General features: G+C 36.8%; 1 protein-coding gene across 1 annotated transcript in view; it reads left to right on the top strand.

Annotated features, from left to right (window-relative positions):
- LOC112160622 (protein kinase C-binding protein NELL1) overlaps positions 1–22,089 on the top strand; it is a 400,547-nt gene that overhangs the window by 57,250 nt on the left and 321,208 nt on the right. The window contains exons 2-3 of the mRNA XM_024295273.2: positions 2,510–2,830; positions 3,172–3,300. Coding sequence (XP_024151041.2) covers positions 2,578–2,830; positions 3,172–3,300 — 382 coding nt within the window. The 5' untranslated portion in view covers positions 2,510–2,577. The remainder of the gene's footprint in view (positions 1–2,509; positions 2,831–3,171; positions 3,301–22,089) is intronic.

Genomic DNA, 22,089 nt, shown 5'->3' with positions numbered 1-22,089 from the left:
GTGAAAATCCTGATGCGGCCCGGCCTCAACTAGATTCTGTCTCCAGCGGCCCCCGGCTGATTTGAGCTTGAGACCCCTGCTCTAGCGGGTGAAAGCCATATAAGAGACTATTTCATTTAATTCATTAACGGTACCGTAAACATGCTTGAGAGATATTAGGAATGGAAGAAAAGATTTATTTGTGATGTAAAACAATGTGTATGAAATAAGTCCATCAGTTATGGTGGCTAGGCTCTGGTGGGACCTAAACACTGATGATGGTTGGAGAGGTCAAAGCCTCATGTATTGATGTATATTCATGTATACACAAATAAATATGTTGCACCGAGGTAATGAGGGGATTTCCAGACAGTAGAGCAGGTTACAGAATTTTATTAACACGATAACAAGAAATGTTCGTAAGAGCTCTTCTCCTTGACTCGTGTCTGATCCCGTTTAAATCGATTAATCTTTATGAATCAATTATTGATCAGTTAAACTTAAATCAGTTCAAATCGATTAACCGATTTTATCAACCTAGCCCTATATCTTCTGAGTTCAACAGTCTTTTTTCTAATCATTCCCACACGAATATGAATGGAGCGTTTCTCTAGTTTGCAGCGTTTCTCTGACTGAAATGAGAACAAAAGTCACAATTTTGAAAAAGAAGCTCAAAAGTCTGCAGTTCTACAATATACACATTTATTACACATTTACACATTTTTAAATCAAAATTAAAGCATGTTTTTTTTTTTAAATCAAGATTGTCACTATTTCTGTCTTTTATGAGGTGAATTACCAAAACAGGCATTGACCCCTGGTCCGCCCCTTCTGTCAAGTTTTAGAACACTTTGTAGCCCACAAGTCAAAATGTTTGCCCACATCTGGACTTACCCGTCTGCCACCTACAACCACGTTCAGTCACTTTGATCACCTTTGTTCCTCATTCTGATGCTCGGTTCGAACTGCAGCAGATCATAAGAACATGACTAAATGCATTTAGTTGCTGTCATGTGATTGGCTGATCAGAAATTAGCGTTAACGAGCAACTGGACAGGTGTGCCGAATAAAGGGACCAGAGAGTTTGTATCTGTGTTTTTGATTAGATTAGATTAGATCATAAATAGTTTATTTCAAGCAATCAAGAAAAAAAATAATGTGCAATACAAGCAATCATCAGAGGTTTACATCCATGATGTCAAACACAGGATAACTAGATATTAATAGATTACCTGAAAGGGAGTAGGAGGAAGTGAATTTATGTAATCTCATCCCAGCTCGACCATAACATTTCCTTTACATGAATTATCATTGTCTAGTTTGTAACTTAAGATCAGATATTTATATCTTTCTAACATAGATTCAGGTTATTAGGAATCCTAAAGTAATAAAAAAAAATTACATGACTATGCAAGTAGATATATCACTATTTCAGACTTTGTCAGTGCATACGCAGATCTATTATAACAATTCTTAAAAAAATGTGCCGATTATTTTTCATTAGAAAAAATAATGAAAATAAATCCCACAAAACACAAATTAGAAAAGTATGTACAGATAATTTTCAATAGAAAAGTTATCAACATGAATCAAGTATCGTGTGTACACTTGAAATAAGGATTTCTATTTTATACATATTGGGAATTCCATGATTCTATTTTTTTTTTCTTTTTAATGTTAGAATCGTGCTATGTTGCTCTCAAAACTAGCTGGTTGAAGCACCTGTGTATTGGAGGGCATGTTTTGTCAGAAAAAGCGGAGGGCCTGTTGTCTTCATTTGTCATAATGGTAGTTACTCTTCAGGTCCTCCAGGGGGCAAAAGACAAAGCCCTGGGTGTAGACCAACCAACCAGGTTCACTTTCAGGCAGAATTCACTTTTTACCTGAAACTTTGCAGTGACAGCATGTTAATAACAGTTGTTTTTATGCTTCTCCTGATTTATATGGTCCACATTATTACAGCATCTGCCTATAACGATTTGGTATCCCCCCCTCCTTTTTTATTTCAAAAACTGATTTCTTTTTTTATTATTATTATTATTAAAACGAGTTAGTTTTGGGGATTAGACCAGGTTTTTAAACTGAGCAGACCTGCACCCCAAAGCAGCCGGAATTCCCTCTCTGGACAACAGTGATACAAAAGTGGAGCGCACACCACTAACTAAACAGGTAACATCACTGTTTGCAGTGATGCGGGTTGCCATGACAACCAAACAATGTATTAGGAGATGGGGATAGTAGGATATGATTAGTGCTCCAGGGATTCGGGGACGGGATGGAGCATTACTGGTTTGCATGGAACAAATCGAGATTGTTTCTTTGGATTTCACAACAGATTTTAATGACTCGTTTTGTTTGATCTGAAGCGGATCCATTTATGAGGATCTCTTGGTCAGCTTTTTCCTGCATCCTGCACTCAAATCCTTTGAAAGCCTCTTTCTCACCTCCAAAACTAGAATTTTCTGCAGTCAGATGTGGGGGAATTCCGCAGATTGACCGCCGATTTTATTACCAGCATTTTCCTCCACAGCTTTCTTTTGATTCTCCCGGACAAAACGCGCACGCTCGTGACGCGCGACGCCACGCTGCGCAGGTTGGATGCTCGAGCGCACCACAAGCAGATTGAGGTTTTCACACAGAAGGATCCCCCGCGCTGGTGCTGTGGATCAGTCCTCCGTGCCCCTTCCATCCAGGCGAGGTGAGAGCGGCTCACAGCGCGCAGACGGACCAGTGCGTTGGGTGAGGATACACCGCAGAGCGCACGGCTCACGCAGGACTCTGCTCCACGCAACTCCAACACAAATGGATATTTACGTGGCAATTTTGTCCTTTTTCTGCTTCACCAAGCCAGGTGAGTACAAACATACCTGTGTCCTCCTAAAGATTCTGTTTTTGTGTTTTTGCGCACTTCTTAGATTGATTTTCCATGGATCCAAGTTTATATTATTATGGTTGTTTAAAATTGTTAATTTGAAAAGTAACTATGAGGGGAACATATTTTGCTTTGTGGTCCTGGGGGAGCACAGGTGGGTGATGCGAGCTGGAGATGCGGCGCTCAGCGCTTTGTAAAAATCCTGCATTAGATTGAATGGAAGCTGCCCAGCTTTTTACCATAAAGTGGAGCCGCTTGTTAAACCCACGATCGTTACGCACGAGACTTGACACCCTTTAACCCGCATCTCCCCTCTCCAGCTTTTGGTTTTGGCTCAGATCAGGACTACCAGATCGATATCATCAACGAACTTGACTCCGCAAACGCCACCTATGGAATTACGCAGGTGGCAGGACTTCACAACGCCAGCAAAGCCTTCATTTTTCGAGGTGAGCACATTCATTGCTTCTTTTTTTCTGCGCCTCTCAAGTTCCAAGCGCACGCCCTTTCTTTTTTGTTTGAACAATTAGTGAGTGAAGCCACGCGGCGTCACGCACGGAGCGAGGAGGCAGAGACCGACAACTCCAGGGAGCCTGCGCTCATAATTACTCCACATTTTATCTGCGTGCCAGCAGATGCTCACGAGTCTTTGTGGAAACACGCGTGAGCGCGCTGTCTACCTCTGATTTAGAAGTAGTTTTTAACGTTATCCTGTGTTATCCCAGCAACCGGTGGCGTGCTGGGATCAGTGAGGACTCAGGAGGAGGATGTCCCACGTGGGCTTCGATTGTTTGTACCAAACTGGGGGTGAAAATGACATAATTATTTATTCCTTGGTTGGATTTTCCTGGTTTGAGAAATCTGACCCTTTCCTCTCCAATCTAAAGCCTGTTCAGCACCATCAGAGGTGCATCTGTTCACAGTACTGTAATCAGTTGGCTGGGTGTAGGCGTGGGGTGCCAGAAACTGCACTTCCCTTCACTCCCATGTAGCCACATGGGGGCCTCAGTCTGGGTCTCCCTGTGCCGGTCCCCAGCCCGGTTGGGTCAGGAAGGGGATCTGACATAAAACTCTACAAAATCACCTGACGTGATGAACTGAAAGAAACTCAGTCAGTTGAGGGAACCCCGAAGAACCCACTGGGTCAAATTTGACCCCTTTTCCTTCTTCTTCTTTTTTAAGAAAATCCTGTTTTTTGAGTTTTTAACATGTATTTGTGGCATTTTTCTTATGAAAGAGAACAAATGTGATAAGAAATCATTTTTTTTTTTGCATTTCTGAGTATTTCTCCTTTTAAATCAATCAAACTGTCTTGGACAGACTCTGTTTGAATGAATGATCTTCTTTCCATCAACAACTCTGCTGCACATGCACTAAACCCTCATCTGTTCCTAGTGTCTAGTTCAGGTTCTGGAGAAGAGAAGATGGTATCTTCACATTGACTGCAGTCAAATGAGCCGCCGTTCACATTTCTGTGGTCAAATCAGCATCACTGGATTTTTGGTGTGAGTTTCATCCAATACTTACGGTAGCAGGACTGAGAACGCTGGAAAATCTCCACCAGACTCCACGGAGCTTCTTGATGTGACCACGGAAATGTGAACGGCGGCTCATTTGACCGCAGTTGGAAAGGATTGTAAATCAATGAAAGAGCATTTGGATGTTAGCTTTGATTATTTTATCAAGAACTCTGAGAAACCAATGATTGAATGTATTGATCACAGTCAATAAACATTGGAGAATTAGCTAAAAGAGTCTTTGGTGAACTGGAAGGAGAAAGAATCAGGATTTTGGAGGAAGTTCTGTCCATGAAGATCTTCACTTCCTCGTCCAGCTGATATCTGGATCAGAACCTTACGGCTGGACATTATCCAGATTGATGGATGTTTTTATGCAGCAACGGTGAAGATTTACGCAGGCGAGACACAGAGCTATTATAATCAGATGGGAGGGGATCAGGGGCGGAGCTACTCAGCTCAGTGCTAATAGACACGCCCCCCTCAGAGGAGATTTTGGAAACAGGTTTCAGATCAACATGAAAAATGGCTTTTTAAGACATTCAGGTTGTGGGATTTTGGTTAAAAATGTCATAAACAAATAAAACACTACTGGGAACATTTTTTTGTCATAGGAGGACATTAAGTCCTGGAGACTCACTGGGTCAAATTAGGCCCTCCTTTTTTATTGGACCCCCCCCCCCCATTTTTTAATTTTTGTGTTTTCATTTGATATTTTTTGGCTCCTGATAATTGCTGCTTTCAAAAATGAACAAACACAAACACATTTGTTTAATTACATTTAAAAGCCCTAAAGAAAATCGATGAGTTCTCCAGGGTTAAAAAGATACTTTTAAATAAATACTGTACATTTTTCATTAAACAGATTGCAGTTTAAAGGGAGTTTACTCAGCCAAATTGAGCTTTATTGATCTGATTGCTTTTCCTATTTAGCTTTGACCTATAGAGATTTTTCTTACAGCAAAACATCATTAAGGGGTCTATTTTTTAATGTAATTTAATTTTTATCAAAATTAATTAATTTCTGCAATTACCAAATTATTACTTGAGAGTCTGTTTTTTCTCTTTATCTGCCTATTTTAATCCTTTTATTAATAATTAGTATGAATAACTCTAGCTTAAATCATTGTTGCCAGTTCCTGTATGCTGCAGCTATTCTAGAGCTTTTGGATACTTTACCCACATTTAGTCATTTTTCTGTCATCTACACATGATGGTGTTAAATCTCAAAAGTGAAGACACAAGTAGAGGAAAATACTAATACTGTCGGCTTACTAGAAAAAATATGTTAGACATAAATCGTTTTTTTTTTTTCTCACAAGTTGTGTGCCATCTGATTTTATTACAAAATTTACATTAAAACATACATTTTAAATATTAGTCTTCATTTGTATCTTTAACAATATAAGTTTGCAATGATTTAAAGGCTGTTATTTTTTGTTCTTTTTCCTTTTATGTACTTTTTTTGTATGAAATTTAGCCATTTTCCCAAATTATTCACAAGAAAATGATCTCACCTGAGGATAATTATAGGTATTTGAAATGATCTTAACAAAGTAGGAAACCAAAATGTTTTTTTTTTCTTTACATCAGATTTTAGCTTTTTTAAAATTAATTTTTCTGAGGTTGTTGTTTCTCCAGTTTTGTGTGTATTTAAAGCTCCCTTAAGTTGTTCACACATTCATAGTCACACAGATGGGACTAGAGTTTGAAAGACTCTGATTTGACTTTCTTTGATTTTTCTTAAACCCCAAGAATCCACAGCAATAACTCAGAAGCTGTGGAGAAGCTTTTGAGTGAGTGTGGTTTTCCTGCATCACAGCTAAGCGTCAGTGTGGTGACATTCGTATTTAGAATTCAAAGCCCTCATGGACCCTGCTATGGGTTTCCTTTTTGTCACAACTTTCATAGAAGAAGTCAAGGAGCACTACCAAGGAAAGCATCATGGGATGCAATGTTTTTGACTATTCAGCCTAATTCAAGCTTTCCAATTTAACATATTTTAGTATAGTGGTATAAGGATGGGAGTACGGCTTATACTCAGGTCCTACTTATGTGAGTTTTTTTGGGGGGATTGGATTGGAAACGGTTTAACTCAAGCAATCAAAGCAGAGATTATTCAAAAACAAGACAATTTTAATTTATATAAAGAAACCTCAAACATAGACTAATTAGTTATAAAATTTGATTGCAAATACGGTTTCATACGGTCAAATATACTGGTTAGTAGCTCAATGTATTACCTATAAACACAATTAAACATATTTGCTCTTTTGCATAGAGTCCATGTCCCGATGAAACTATTAAAGACTAAGATTGTCAAAAGGAGTTCAGTAGATTGTCTAAAAGGAAGTGGGAGGAAGCGAACTTATATAATCCCACCAACGTGCTCATTAAAAAAAAAAAAATGGGCTCATATGTTCATTATTTTCCTCCTAACAACCACTAGAGGGCACTGTAGGTGTGTATATCAGTGCTACTGACAGCAATGCAGAAGAAGAAGCTTCAGTCTTACACTGGACAGTGAAGAATTCAACGGGTTTAGTGATTTAATGTGATATTAAGAGTTTTGTTGACTCGTTTTTTATGCTATGATTACCTGAATAATCGTTCATATGTTGTACTAATATACTAGCCCCCCCCCCCATGTTTAATTAAACAAAATAAGCCTGCAGATATTCAGCCTATTATTATTTATTCCATTATTATAGCTTGCCTTTCAATATGAAAGATTTGTTCTTGTTCATGTTTTGTTCTATTAAATACATTTCTCCCAGACTAATATATGATATTTGCACAAATATCTTCATTCTGTATTTAAAATGAGGAAAATCTTATCGTTTAAGTTCAAATCAGAGAAAGGATGTACTTTGCGTGTTTGCCTTTGGTTCTGTTTTCTGGAGAGCTTGGCTCAGCAAACTATTGGCTGCTCATAAATGAAGGCAGGGTAATCTAGTCCAGTCTGCTGAGGTAAAACCGTCCAAGATTGGGGCCTGGCGGCCTTGCGGGATGCCCAACCTTATTTTTACTTGGTGCTCTTCTCACAAGCCCACACACACCACGCTGACTTCATTTCCCCACAGTTCTTCAGGCTTCCAGTTTTTGGTAGAGCAGCCATGTGGCAGGGAAGCAGCCGGCTGCTGTAATGAAGAAAACTGGACCTGGTTGTGTTGCGACCTATTTACTTCTTTTCTCATGCCGCTCTGCAGCTGGGATGGCCATGTAACCCAGATGGCACCACTGAGCAAGAGCTGCCAAAATGTTCAGTAGTTACTGGAAACTTCTGAAAATGAGACTTTGATGATCTAAGCTGCAGGGGAAAAAAAAACACTCCATGACTGAACATGCGATAGAAATCATAGTGGAGCTGTGAATATTCAACGTGTCTTTGCTGTTCATGGCTAGATTGTTACCAGAGGGTTGTTGCAGATAACTAGAATTAAGACAGTCAGAATTGGTAAAAAAAAAAAAAATAGCCTTATCTACTCTTGTAGAACATCCATCCATCCTTACATAGTCCTGTTTAGGAAGAAACAAGCTAACAAGCTGCTCCGCGCTCCGGAGGAGGCTCTGCTGTGCACCTCAGCAGCGCAGCACCTCCTTCAGACGCAAAAAATTCATACAAGCGTCTTAAATTGTCAGGGTTTTTGTGACTAAAGAGTTACATAACAAAAAAAAAAATCTGCAAAACCGCAAACAAAGAAACACAAAAAAGTGGGTGAACAATGTATATCCAAAACCAATATGCAGTCGTTGTGACGTCACCCATAGCAATGTCCAAAGTAAGTTTAGCATGTTTCAGAGAAGTCTACTTTACTCAACTCAACTGTGGTTGAAATAGGGGAGAATTGATGAGACAAAATGAAGTGAGAGTTTTGTTGAGTTCATCCATAGGTCAAACTTAAAATATAAAGCTCTAATACAATAAAAAAAAATGGAAACATTAATCACATAAAGAAATTCCCATGAAAGATTTTGACACCAGGCTTTACATACATTTAACAAATGTGTTGTTAGGAAATTGTTATATTTGAAACCAACCTTCAGTGGTCATTTGAGGAACTGCAACATTTAGTATTTTTCAGTTTGCTAAAAATTCCTAAACAAAAGTTGATGTAAACAGCTAGAATAAAGACAGTGTATTGATATATTGATCACATGAATGTAAGAAATAAACAACAAAAAATGTCTGTTTTCAATTAAATCAACTTTATTTTCTCAAACATTTTTGACTTTTTCTGCCAAATAGTGACTATTTTTGAGGTAGTTCTAAATAATCCACAAGTACTGGTTATTTCCTGCATCTTCATACGTACAAAAGTGTCATTTGAAGGCTTTGGTGTCCTTGTAGCCCCAAAACACAAACAACTAAATGAAAGAATTAGTGAGCATCAAAGCTCCACTTGGAGAAATGAGATTATTTGGTTTCTCCACATTTTAATGACAATTACCACAATGTCTGCACTCTTCGCTTTTGTGGCATTTTCCTCTTCTAGAGGCAGCAATCATGACTCGTTATTGAGACAGTAGCAAGTATTTTGAATCTACATCTACAAACTCTAGCCCCCAAGGATCTTAATGATGATGTGAATCTCAGTGTCTTTTTATATGTTAATATCCAGTTTTTAGATTGATCTATTTTAGTCTATTTGATGTCCTTTACCTACTTGTCATCCATAGAGACTATTTAATGTGACTTATTATGCACATTCTAAAAAAAGTTTATTTCAAGCAACCAAGACAAAAACAGACAAACATTATGCAGCTATATCGTACCTAATGAAAACATTTAGTCGTACATAAAAATAAAGAAACTCAAAGACAAATAACTGTACGTATATGTATACACAGATACTGTTTATACCCATGTGGATGATGTCATTATAATTACTCTTAATCATAATTGGACATATTTGCAAAAATACAGTACATATACATGACACATTAGATTAATTTAATGTCATTATTGTCAAATTTATATAATTGCTTGAAAGGGAGGACAAAGAAGCAAATTTCATCATTTGAACCCCACCCAACCCCCACCTTGTTTTATATGTATATGCAAAATATATCAATATTGTCTTTGTGTTTTTCCTGTGATTTGTGAAGATTTTTTATTTTTATTTTATTGCATTGTTTAACCTTATGGAGTCAGTCAATCCTATTTCAAGATGGCTTTCTTATGAGTCCAAATGCAGTTTATCAGACAAAGCTATTAGCTTTAAGACACTGCAGGCAAATCTTTTTTCTGTGCACTTGTGGACGGTTTGTGGAAATCATTTCTTTTGTATTTATAGTAACCTGCTGACTCCTTCCACGCACCCATCACTAAATAATTTGGGTGAAGGACTCCCCCATCTGCATTAAAATGAGACAAAACCTTAATAATATCCAGTGTAAATGTTTACTAGGAAGAGATAAAATAAAATTCAGCTACAATTTGTCATTTCATATGCATACTGTGAAGCAAAGTAAAAACTGGAGAGAATGTTCTTTCATTTCTGAGTGTCATTAAACACGTCATTATTGGCTTGTTTGCAAAGCATGTCAATCACCTCAGTTATTGCTAAAGCAATTTTCTAGGGTTTTATCTCTTTATTGGATGGAAGTCAGAAGCCATGAAACTTTGATGTCTGTGTGACAGTAACTGGATGGTGATTCTTATGTCTGCAGTTCACTTGCCGATCCCCCTTTTTTATTGTTTTGTAGGAGAACAGCCTAAAATATTGATCACTGTCACTTTTGGACTGGAGGTGGTCTACCTGTTTGCAGTCCAGAGTAAACAGCCTCAATGTCTGTCAAATAGTTTCATTAACATGATACCAAATACATCTAAAGTGTAGTGGATTTTGTCTTTCTAACAGTTTGGTAGCTAAAATCAATAGGACCTGGCTGCAGAAATGAATATGCAGAACTAAAAAAAAAAAAAAGTATTTTAACTGGCAACCTTAATAGCTACGTGTTGTAACAATAAAGATTTGTCTTCAATTCTCAACACTTTTGGGTTCTGGTTTGGATAAGTTGTCCAATTTCAGTTTCCAGAATATTATGTCAGCAGTCAAGATCCTGTCACTAAAATGGGCTTTCTAAGCAAAGCTCCCCCTTGCTTTATTGGAAAAAAAAATACTTCACCCCACTTTTGGGTTTTGTTTTGGTCTTCCCTTTAAATTACTCTTATTTCTGTAACACAGGTGCAGATTTAGTAAGATGAATGTGTCCTTTCTGGCTGGAATTAGTGAAAGCTGCTTTTGGATTGTTAACTTTCTTTAGGTTACCAAAAGACCTCAGCAGTTCTTAGCGAAGAGTAAATTAACATAATTGTATGTGCTTCTTTTTTTACCTCTTGATAGTATTGTGCTTTGCTTAATTGTAAAGAATATTGTTGCAACTTGCTAGAAACTATGTAAAACAGCATTGAGTTGATGTCAATTGAAGAGTTTGTTTTGGAGTGTGTCTTTGGGAAGACTTTCTTTGTTTTCAGTTTGTATTTGCAAACCATTGACTATACATTAGAACTGGACTGTGTGAGTGTGATGTCACTCCAAGGAAACAACTTACTTCCAGGTCCAACAAAACAGTCATTCAGTTGCCATTTTTTTGTGATATGGATGTCATCATGTTGGAACCAAAGATTGTCAGGAAGCGGATAGTGGTCAGAGTCAACGTTTCTATGGTGATCACTCTCATCAAACAGTCGTGAGCTTGTTGGAGGTCCACTTTCCTACCACTATAATCAGGGTTAGGTTTGGCAAGAACATGAAAAAAAAAAAAAAAAAAAGGTACCAGAACAAGAATCGTTGCTCTGACTGGGGCTGCAGAGATTAGTCGACTAATTGACGCCTAATCGACTATTAAAGTAGTCAACACCTAACTTAACAGTCGATTAGTCGTTACTTTATATTATATGGAGTCAGAGTGTAGTAAAGTTGAAAGTTATAATGCCATTCTGCTAGCTTTTTGGACTTTTTTTTGGCATTTATTAAGGTTTTTTAGGCCATTTCAGAGTTTAGATAATATTTCAGCTGCATGCTAGCTGTTTTTCATTTTTTTAGGCCAATTCTGCATTTAACTAATATTTTCGCTGGCTATCAGCTTCAGCGTTTTCAGCTATCAATTTCAGCATCTTCATCTATCTATCACTAGCATCTTCAGCGTGCAAAATCACCTTACAGCATTCACACTAGCATTATCGCAGATAATTCTATATGTCTAGTTTTTAGTTAGTTTAAAGCTAATGAAGGTAAAAATGTGTGCTTTACATCCAGTTTGCGAATGACCTCATTAGTTGACTAATCTGAAAAAAATAATTGTTGATTATGACTAATCGTTGATTAGTCAACTTTTAAAATAATTGTGGTAGCACTAGTTCTGATAGTAGACCTAATTCTTTCCATACCCCTATAAGGCTTCTCCCCACCCCTACATTTAGCCCTGCAAATGGAGAGACATGTGTCATCAAATTTGGACGTAACTCCCACTCGATGATGTCATCAATAGTTGCCAGTCAGCTAGGGATACAGAACCCTCCAGCATCACGGTTTCCCCCTAAAAAACTACACCTCCAAAGGACTACTTAGTGGAAGTAGTCCTGAATAACAGCTGTTCATTTTCCTATTGATGGGATATTGGCATCTTGAAACCAGCAGATACTTCCTGTTTGGAACTCGATGGGGGAGGAGTCACCCAGTCCACTTCTCATGTACAGTCAATGTTACCAGATAGTTTGTATCTGAAAAAAATATTTCCTCCACTCCTCTTCTGTTTTTTTGGTTGAATACTGTACTAAGATGAAGGCAATTCTGAAGAAAAATTGACAACAAACTCTGTCAAAAGACCTTAATTTGAACTATTGATCTGACCTTAGCATGAAAAGAGAGAAAAATGCCAACAGTGTCCATTCCTGAACTGATGGCGAGAAACAAAGCTCAGCTGATTGCACCGAAACGTGCCCATCAAACGGCATTCTTCTTTCTCATCAGTGTGATTTCTTCCAGTGCAGGGACATCTGAAGTATACGGGATAAAGTTTCCCTAGACGACAACATCTGACCTAGTTTCTTATCCTACATTTGAACCCAGATTGTCAGCCTCATTACTCTGACCCTTCTTAGCCAGAGTTGTTTTGCATTTAAATGAATTGTTAGTTTGTTTCTTCTTAAGGTTCTTTGAGAACACTTTCGGTCTGATGGCTTTACCCTACAGGCTGGAATTGCTGCTTCAAGCCCTCATTTATCTGTCCATCCCACCATGACTGTATTTCTTGGAAAACATCGGTTTCTAGCTTTTTTTCAGTTTAAGGCATCAACCTTAAGGTTAAAGTTAATGTCCTCAAGCTTTCACTGTGTTTGTGACTCTGACTTGGTCTACATCTAAAATAAATGACACTCTTTAGTGGGGCAGCTGTCTGTGTTGATTTCTACAATGAGAGCCGATTTTTCTGATGCTGAAGTGGATCAGAGCCGACCAGATTCATTCCTGAGAATGAGCTGCAGCATAAATATCTCAGGAAGGAGTAAAAAAAATGAATGAGTGCTGTCAGATGTAGAGAGAATGACATGTTGTTACTCACGTCACTCGTTACACTCGGTACCACAACATGTTTCTGTCTATCTATCCACAGACTGGGGTGAGAATGTGACGTCATTAAAACCTAGAAGGACAGTAACTGTTTTCAGGTCACTTTTGGATCTGATTTGGAAGGGTTTGATGTTGACTCTTCAGCTGATGGTTATGTAGAACCACATATGGACTGGATTGAACGTTGTTTTCAAATAGAGATCCTCTGCTCCTCCCGACCTCTGCTTGGAGTCAGTGATGTTAAGTTGCAACAAGTACAGCTTTGATCTTCAAATGCTCACAACCTTTAAACACACCTCCTTAGCCTTTGGGGTCAATTATCCTTAACTCACAACAACACTTCAGACTGCTGTGAAATCCTAAATGCTCTCCAATTAAAAATTTAAAAAGCCTTTCTGTTCTCTTTTTTTTCTCTAAAAGCAAAAATTAGATCTGAAGGACCTCATCAGCAATAGCTGAGTCCTGTTTAGTGAACATTAACAGGATTTCTTTTAACTTCAGCTATGAAAAAGAGACCATATGGAACCTTTGAGTGATATATATATGTACACATTTTGAATTATCCACATTTCAAATTATAAATGAGAGGAATTTTTTTTCAAATCACAAAAATCACTTGCAATGTTATTTTAAAATGTATCGTTAAAGTAATTAATTATAAATAAATTATAAACAAATATTGCTTTTGTTATTTTTAAAATTTATTTAAGACTGGTAACATCCAGTCCTTTTTAAATAAGTAACTTATTGTTTTGAGGTTTTAATAAAATAAGTTTTGGTGCCTTTGTTTATTTCTTTGTTTACACCAGACTGTTTAGGATCTATTAGTCACTCCTCCCTGTGTTGCTGCTTTTTTTCAAGAGACAAATACAGCTTTTTATTTATGTGGTAATTTGCATTTTAAACATTTTAATTTGCAAGTGAGTTAAAGAAGAACAATACGATAACTTTTCATTATGGATCACACAACTATCAAACAGCAAGCTTGTACAGCACATTCTCACCCCAAAGTCGTCACACATTGACGTTTTGTGAAGGATATCTCTGCGTCACTTTTTGGCATTTTAGGTCTCCCCAACTTGTCTTTTTTTGACGTGTTGGCTGCTCACATTAAATCACGGGTCCCCAACCTCAAGCTGTGAACCAGAAACAGTCCAGTACCGTAACACACTGGTACACTAACCCAAACCTGACACAGGACCCGAACTGGTACCTGATTCAGTACCGGATGTGAACTGGTACCACCCCACATCTTGTACACAGAGCATGTGTCAAGGTCAAGGCCCAGGGCCCGGATCTGGCCCTTTGGGTAACTCTATCCGGCCCTCCAGATCATTTAATTTCACTGTTATTAATGTCCCGATGTTATCTTGCACTTATTTCTAACTTGTATACGTTTGACAAAATATATTTTTATAGAGACTAAAATATTGAAACTTATTTAAGGTCTAATTTGATTTATTCTGGAATAACATTCCTGCCTTTTTGTTAATCATAATTATGTTAAAAAGTTTAGTTTTTTAAGTTTTAAAAGTGTAGTTTTAGAGTGACTCTAAAGGTTTATAGGTAAACCTCATGGACATGTGCTGTGTTTAAGCATCACTATCTGTGTTTACATGTGCAAAATGTCTGTCATCGAATCAGAGATTAGATTAGAATTGAACTGAAACTGTTGACACATATTCATATGACTGTTCAGAGCGCGGAGGGTTATAATCAGTACTACCCACCTAACTCGATCTGAAGGAAATTTTGATCTGAATAAGTCTGATTGGGTCAAAGTATTGAAACTGATATGTTTATTCTATTCAGTTATTGTGATTACAACAGCTCCTGATGTTGAAAGGTTTGGTAATGGATATTTGTGGTATTGATGCACCAGAAAGTTATTTAGTTTTTCTTAGTCAAAGTCAAAATGAAATATAATTTAATAAAAGACAGATTAGTACTAGAAAAATAAATCAAAAACTTTGCCATCAACATTAATATCTGACTCCTTGGCAAAGACAAACTTGTGAAAATCAGTGTGAAAATCAGTGTTGACACCAGCTTTGCTTTGTATTGTTCTGATTTGGAGCCAGATTGACATGTTTGAAGCTGTCACCATCTTAAAGTCTTTGTATAACTCAACTTCATTTTCTGATACTAAGCAGAACATTCCTTTGTTTTAGCACAAATTGAATCCCAAATATTTGTCAACATTTGTGTTACAACCTTTTACTTTAAGAGCAGCTGTCATGGGTCTTCTAGATCTAGATCAAGCGATCCTAACAAAACAATATAACGTTTGTCACATGGTGGAGACACACAGTCAACCTTATATCTGATACACTCAATTTATGCTCATCTGCACTGAAGTGGAGGATTGTTTAAATATCTTAACACAAGGCTGAGTTGAATAATCAGCTCTGTGGTTTTCAAACAGATTTATCATTTACAGGTTAAATAGATCAGCCCTGATAATAAATAAAATCTGCTTCTACAAATTAATAAGACATAAAAATAGGTTTTAATAAAAACAAGTAGATACGATTCGTTATATTTTAGAGAAGCATACTGAAACTCATTAGCTAACTAGATTTTCTTGTATAAAGATAATAAAACATGTTTACTTGGATTATTTTATTTGACTCTGTGTGTTACAGTATTTACATTTAATTAAAATAAAACGTTTTATTTCACTAAAGTTGAGACATTTAAAAAAAGTTAAGATTAAGCAAATTTACATTCAAAATAAGATGTGAGGAGCTTAACTGCTTGAAAAAAATGATGACATATTCCTAAATTTGGAGTTGTGTTATTTTGCTGTAAAACTGAGTCAGACTGAGTTAAAAGGAAAGTGTTTAAATACATTGACATCATTTTGGGCTGAAGACTTACTTATAAAACTGTAGATTTATGTGGTAAACTAATGCACAAAGCCAATATTCATTTTTTTGACACAATAAACTAACTATGATGTTATTTAATAAATAATAAATCAAAATGTGGGTTTCACAGTGGTGTAGTCATTTCTACTCTTGCCCAACAGCGAGGAGGCCGTAGTTTGAATCCCGGCTGCAGAATTTTGGCTTTCCTCTGGTTTCTTCCTGGAGTCCAAATCATGATTCATACTGTAGGTTAAATAGTGATTTAATATTTCCCTGGGTATAACTTTGAATGCGTGGCCCTGCCAGACTGGCAGCCCGTTCAAGGTGCATCTCCTGTTTACCCAACACTAGGTGGGATAGGCTCCAGCAACTCCTCTACCCTAAAAGGGATTCAATAAGTTTGACATATTGATGAATGGAAATAAAAAATATTTTATATTACTAGCCACTATGTTTTTAACTGTCTATAGGGACTTATAATTATAGTGTTTAAATAACAATTAAACTGACATAAGATGTAAGACTAAAAAAGACAAAAATAATAAAAATTCGATAAACAAAAAAAGGGAAGAGCTCAAACATCGGTTTTGTTTGGTGTCTGATTCTTGGACTTAATTAGAAAGAAAACTGTCAAAATAAAAAGTTACCAGAGGTGATCAGCTGTCAGCAGCTGTAGTCGTAAACATAAAAGAAAGTAGAGAAATGGTGTTCCAAAAACCTGTCGGACCTACATAAAGCAATCAACTTAAGGCAGGACAGAATTATAACCATAGGAGGAGAAAACAGCAGCTCCTGTATCCTAGTATCAGTTGGCGACACGCCAGTGTGAACATAGCATTAGACATTTGTGTTTTTGAAAAGATCTTGGTCTTTGAGATGTGGAAATGCTACAAAAATGATAACTTATTTTGTGTATTGGTGTGTTGGTGTGTAGAGGAGTGTTGGTGTGTGTCGATGAGGTGCTCACACTTGAACCCCATTTTCTTCCACTTTGCTTATCAGTTTATTTTAATGAACAAAAGGGTTTGGCCTGTGTCAGTGTGTGCATACATATGTTCAAACCTTTAGCAGAGAGGTTAAGAGCTTCACTGAATTTGTGTGTTTAAAAAGTAATTTAATGGTTCAAGGAAGAGGACTATATTTTTGTGTTGGTGAGGAAATAGCATACTTTTTTATCATTAATAAATAGAAATTGAATTTGATGATAACTAGGATTAGTTTCCATCAGATATATTAGAAGATGGAGACTGCTTGAAGCATTTCAAATTTTACGCCTCACTACACAAACATGGTAGATATAATATAGTTGTATTAGCCTAGATCCCTGTGAAGTTCTACATATGCTTTTTTTTCAAGGTATTCGCAATAAACTGCACCTGAGCAAAATAAAAAAATAAATAAAAAAGTTGCAATTGTTGTGTTAGAAATGGTCAGATTTAGAGGCTCTGAAACAACCCAATTTCTTCTGCTTTTCACCACTGAAAAGAAACTCCAAAAGTATCTCAGATAAGTGGATGATTGCAAGTAGACCTTTATTATGAATGGAACACAGTCAAAAATCAATCGATGGAACACTTCAGCCCTAAAAAATCCTGACTGGGACTACTACACACTTTCAAGGTAAATGCTAATTGGCCTGGATGTGACAAAGTGTTTACTTAGAATCATTCATTTTCAGGGCACATCCGAAAATACTGCCAAAATGTTTCTCAATTTCTGTACATTCCTATTGTTGTGTTACTTAAACTGTAAAGTCTAGTAGTTTTATCCCCAAGTGATGTTTTTTTGGGGGGTATTACCACCCTTGGATCAATTCAAATGAGGTCAAAAATCAAATTTATTATTGATGAGTTCTGATTGGTAAAATGTACTTGTTGACTTTAATTTCTGAAGAAGAGAAAAAAATGTGAGATTATATTTCAGTTAACCTCTTTTACCACTGGGATTTATGTTTCTTAAATTACCGTAATACTTAAACAATGTCTGCAAATATTTTAATTCCAAGATTCACAAATATACAGTGTTGCAAATCAAGGAAAACTTCCACTTCCACATCAGGATCTGTTAGAATCACATTAAATGGTGGAAGAGCTACAGTAGTTCGAAGAATGTGTATCACTTTCTGACTCCTCCTCTATTAAAGGGTTAAAATGCTTAAACTGCTTAAAAGCACCTGACTGTGAATCGGTTGACTGAAACTTTTTCACTTATTTCTAGTTGGTCAGAGAAAAGCATTTACAACAGTCATTTTATTTAACGTTTAATATAGGAAGTATGAAAACAGCCAATGGTTTCACTAAAGGCTGATTTTACATTACAATTTAAAGTTAATTTTTACCAAGTTCTGCATCAGTGATCGTGGAGTTTTAAAAATATACTTATAAATTTCTATTTTATTGCGTAAATAAATATCTCTTCTTCTTCTTCTTCATTACTTTTCTGTTTGGATTTAAAATGCAGATGCTGGAAAAACCTTCTAAGAGGGCTGGGTATCGATAGTAATTTCCATAATTGATTCAAATTAATTCCTTTTTTTTTAATTCTTTCAATCCACTCTATTCATTTCAATTCAATTCCAATTTGAGTTTAAACATTTTGACATATTTGTTTAGAAATACATTAATAATCTGCTATATGTTTTGAACATATTTATATTCATCTGATACTGTTCAAAAACTCTAAAATGTATCAGTGAAATAATGAGATTGTTAATATCATCCAGTGTTATATGGATTCTCTGAAGGAGAAGTTCTAACTAAAATGTTCAGATCATTAACATTGTAAACATTGTTCTGCTTCTACTGGAGGACGTTTCTGTTTGGCCACTAGGTGGCGATCGTGCTATAGCATTACACCTTATTCAAGAAGAAGAGCGTATGAATAAAAATCTGTGTTGTAGACCACACATTGTTACTTTAAAACAGATATTTCCTTAAAAGAGTTTGGAGAATTCATACCAGTGAGTTTATAATGTTCATTTAGTCCGCAGTGTTGCTTTACGAACGTTAGCATGAGGCATCCTGTGGGAAATTCCATTTCACATCAAGCTAGTGGACTTAAGCTTTATGTGCTAGATCAATCTCTATTTTTGTGGATCGAGTCTTGATCTATTAAGGGTAGATCGATTCAAACCGATATTGAGGGGATTTAAAGAATCAACCCAGCCGTACCCACTAGCAAATAAGGAATATGACATACAGAGGAAGCAATGGCTAAGTTCACATTTAAATCCAAAGCATTGCATTAGAGACTTCCAATGTTTGAATTTTCCCCTTTTTTCCTAGTATGAAAGCAACTAAAAACGTATCTGCACTAAGCTTCTACACTATCCTCTTTCGAATTTAGTAAGGATTTTTCCAACTCCACCTTAAAAAGAAGAAAAAAAAATCCCTGAAGGTTTTTAAGCTTGAATCGTTAAAAAGCCTGACGAATGCGGTTGATTAAAACGCTTGCTGCCTCTGAATACTGTAAAAAAAAAAAAAAATTCTAATTTAATGCAGAATGTTTTCCTGGCTTCCATCTTGCAGGCATGACAAGTGTGCGGTTACATTTTGGATGCTGTGTGTGAACTGCTCTTCCATTTCTACGTTCTGGCTGTGGCTGTTATAATTGACCCAAAATTAGAAAAATTTACACGATTAACCAACAAAACTCACAAGCACCTGACTATATAAGTTCATGATTTGTGCTCAGTGAAACAAGAAATGCATTGTTTATGTTGTTGCTAAGACACAACAGAATAACAATTTAATCAGTAATGGCTGTTTTCTGGATTTGCTTTAGTAGAGAATAAATTACCCTGACTTATTATATACTGCATTATAAAACCAATGAAATGTATAACAATTTTAAGTCCTAACAATTATTTTCTTCTGCTTTTTGTTCCAGAGAATTTGTAGCTCATGATTTAAATCCAAACGTTGTGACCTCAGTTTAATGAAAAAGAGATCAAAAAGATATTCATAACAAGATTTTTTATGGCTACCAGCAGAAATTGCCAATTAAGCTCCATTAGTGACCTCTGCTAGCCTTGACTCTCACTAACTCTTGTGTGAGGCCATCTGCTGTTTGGAGAACTCTAGATCTGCTCGTAGAAGTGATGGTTTGCTGGGTGAAAATAAGTCTGAATCTTTAAATATTAAGTTAAATTTAATTGGTTGCTGTTCAATGTTCTGGTGAACTCAGCAGGTTTTCATGACCTCTTGTCATCATGCACTGAGCTGCTGCCATGTGACGGCCAGATTTAGGCATTTAGATGAACTGACAGCAGAACAGAAGTGACTAAAGATGTGGCTGGTGAGGGAACAGCCTCTTCTTTGTGAGCTATTTTCTTTTGTTTGACCCTAAAGTTGAGGAAAGAAGCAGAAAGTATGACCAGACCATCTAAGGGAGTTTGGCCCAACTAAACTAAGTATTTTCTGCTCTAAGCGCACTAAAAACCCTTAATTTGTTTTTTCGAAAAACAACAGTTGTTCACCTTTCGCACATCCCGTCAGGAGCCACCACCAAATATGGATTCCTTCTGGTTGTTTGCTGATGTTAAAGCGATTTTGAGTTATACAGTGTTTTTTTTTTCAAACCAAGAAGGTTTGATGTTTTAAATGTGCTAGCGTGGCTAACAAGTAGCGGTGTCGGACTGTTTTTTTTTTACATTTTACTAATAAGACTTAGCATAGTCACAGTAATGTTTGTTTTATCAATATGGGGTTTTTGAGTTGCAAACATGGTTAGGTGTTTCTGTTAACGCCAATGCGGCTAACATGTAGCTGCGTCAGACTACATTATTTTCTTTTACATATTTAGTAACAAGACTTAGCATAGTCACAGTAATGTTTGTTTTATCAACATGAATATAGGTTTTTTGAGTTGCAAACAGGGTTGGGTGTTATTGTTGAGGCTAACGCGGTGTCGGACTGTTTTTTTCACGTATTACTAACAAAAGTTAGCATAGTCATAGTAATGTTTGTTGTAGTGGTATCAGTCTGGGGTTTTTGAGTTGCAAACAGGGTTTGGTGTTTTTGTAAATTCTAACACGGCTAACGTTTAGCGCACCCGCATGACGAAAAGCACTTCTCAGCGCAATGCAGTTTGGCCTCGTGGGGGAGGACTTTGTACCCCTCCGTTTGGAGGGTCAGATTTAAAAAAAACACCTTTTCTGGACACACTTACACTTAAACTCCCCCTTCAAATGGAGAGGAAGGGAGAAGGGGGGCCTTGATCTTTTTTTTTTTTTTTTTTAACGTGTTTCAAACAAGGTTGGGAGTTACATGTATATACGCTATACGCTAATGCAGCTAACGTGTCACAATCACAGTTACTGTGAATGCAGTTAGGCTAAAAAAAACTAGACTGACAGACTTCTCTGACCTTTTTGTCCCGCTTAGTGAGACGTATACTTCTGTGTGCCTTATATATGACATAAGTTCAAAAAAGAGACGGCGGTCCCTGAGTGGAATTTGTGCCGCAAATACATTCCAAAAGTGTACTTGAAGTTAAATCAGCTGGAAGTATCAGACTATGTGACACTTGGCTTTGAAATTAAGTTGCATCTGATAATTAATGTGTTTGAATAACCACTAAGATCAAGATCTTAGAGGTGCTCAGGGACGGCCCTGGTGAACGTATCATCATAGTTTAAGGTGTTTGTGATCCTATATGTTGGACAAAGCAAAGCATTATGACACTTTTGGGAGGCAAAATACAATCACAGCATCTCTAATCTTTCCATAGACTGAAAATTGCCTTAAAAAAAAAATTACAGCAAGTATGGACACTGTGGGATAGTATTTCACCTCCCTTTTCTTAAGACTTACTTTATTTTTCTGAACGAGTGTTTAACTGTAAGCCAAAGCAGCCATTATGTTCAGCATGAAATGAGAACAAAAAAAGGATCCCTCAGTTGTAAAAGGTTGACGGAGAGTCAGTTTTACAGGTCCAACTGACTGCAAATCTTTTTGTTAGTGAATGAAACCTTTCAGTCTTTTGTGCTGGAGTGCCCAATGGTTTTCTCCTCGCATGGAGAGGGTCAGGCCCACACTTACCATCCACTTTCTAGGAGCAGCGCAAGTGATCTTTCTAGTCCTCGAGTCACTTGTACCGGGAAGCTTCTTTTTCTCCATTTGGTGAAATATATTTTTAAAAGTACACTTCCTGCTTTTTGTTCGAAACAATTCTTTTAGGCTAATCCATCCCAACAATATATATATATTTTTTAAAGATTTTTAAATATTGATCACTAAAATAGTGATTTACTGGAAATGGCTGTGCCTCAGGTT

This window comes from Oryzias melastigma, linkage group LG3 (genome assembly GCF_002922805.2).
Source record: "Oryzias melastigma strain HK-1 linkage group LG3, ASM292280v2, whole genome shotgun sequence".
Classification (NCBI taxonomy): Eukaryota; Metazoa; Chordata; class Actinopteri; order Beloniformes; family Adrianichthyidae; genus Oryzias; species Oryzias melastigma.
The sequence above is the reverse complement of the archived record's forward strand: the minus strand, read 5'-3'. Positions and strand labels throughout refer to the sequence as shown.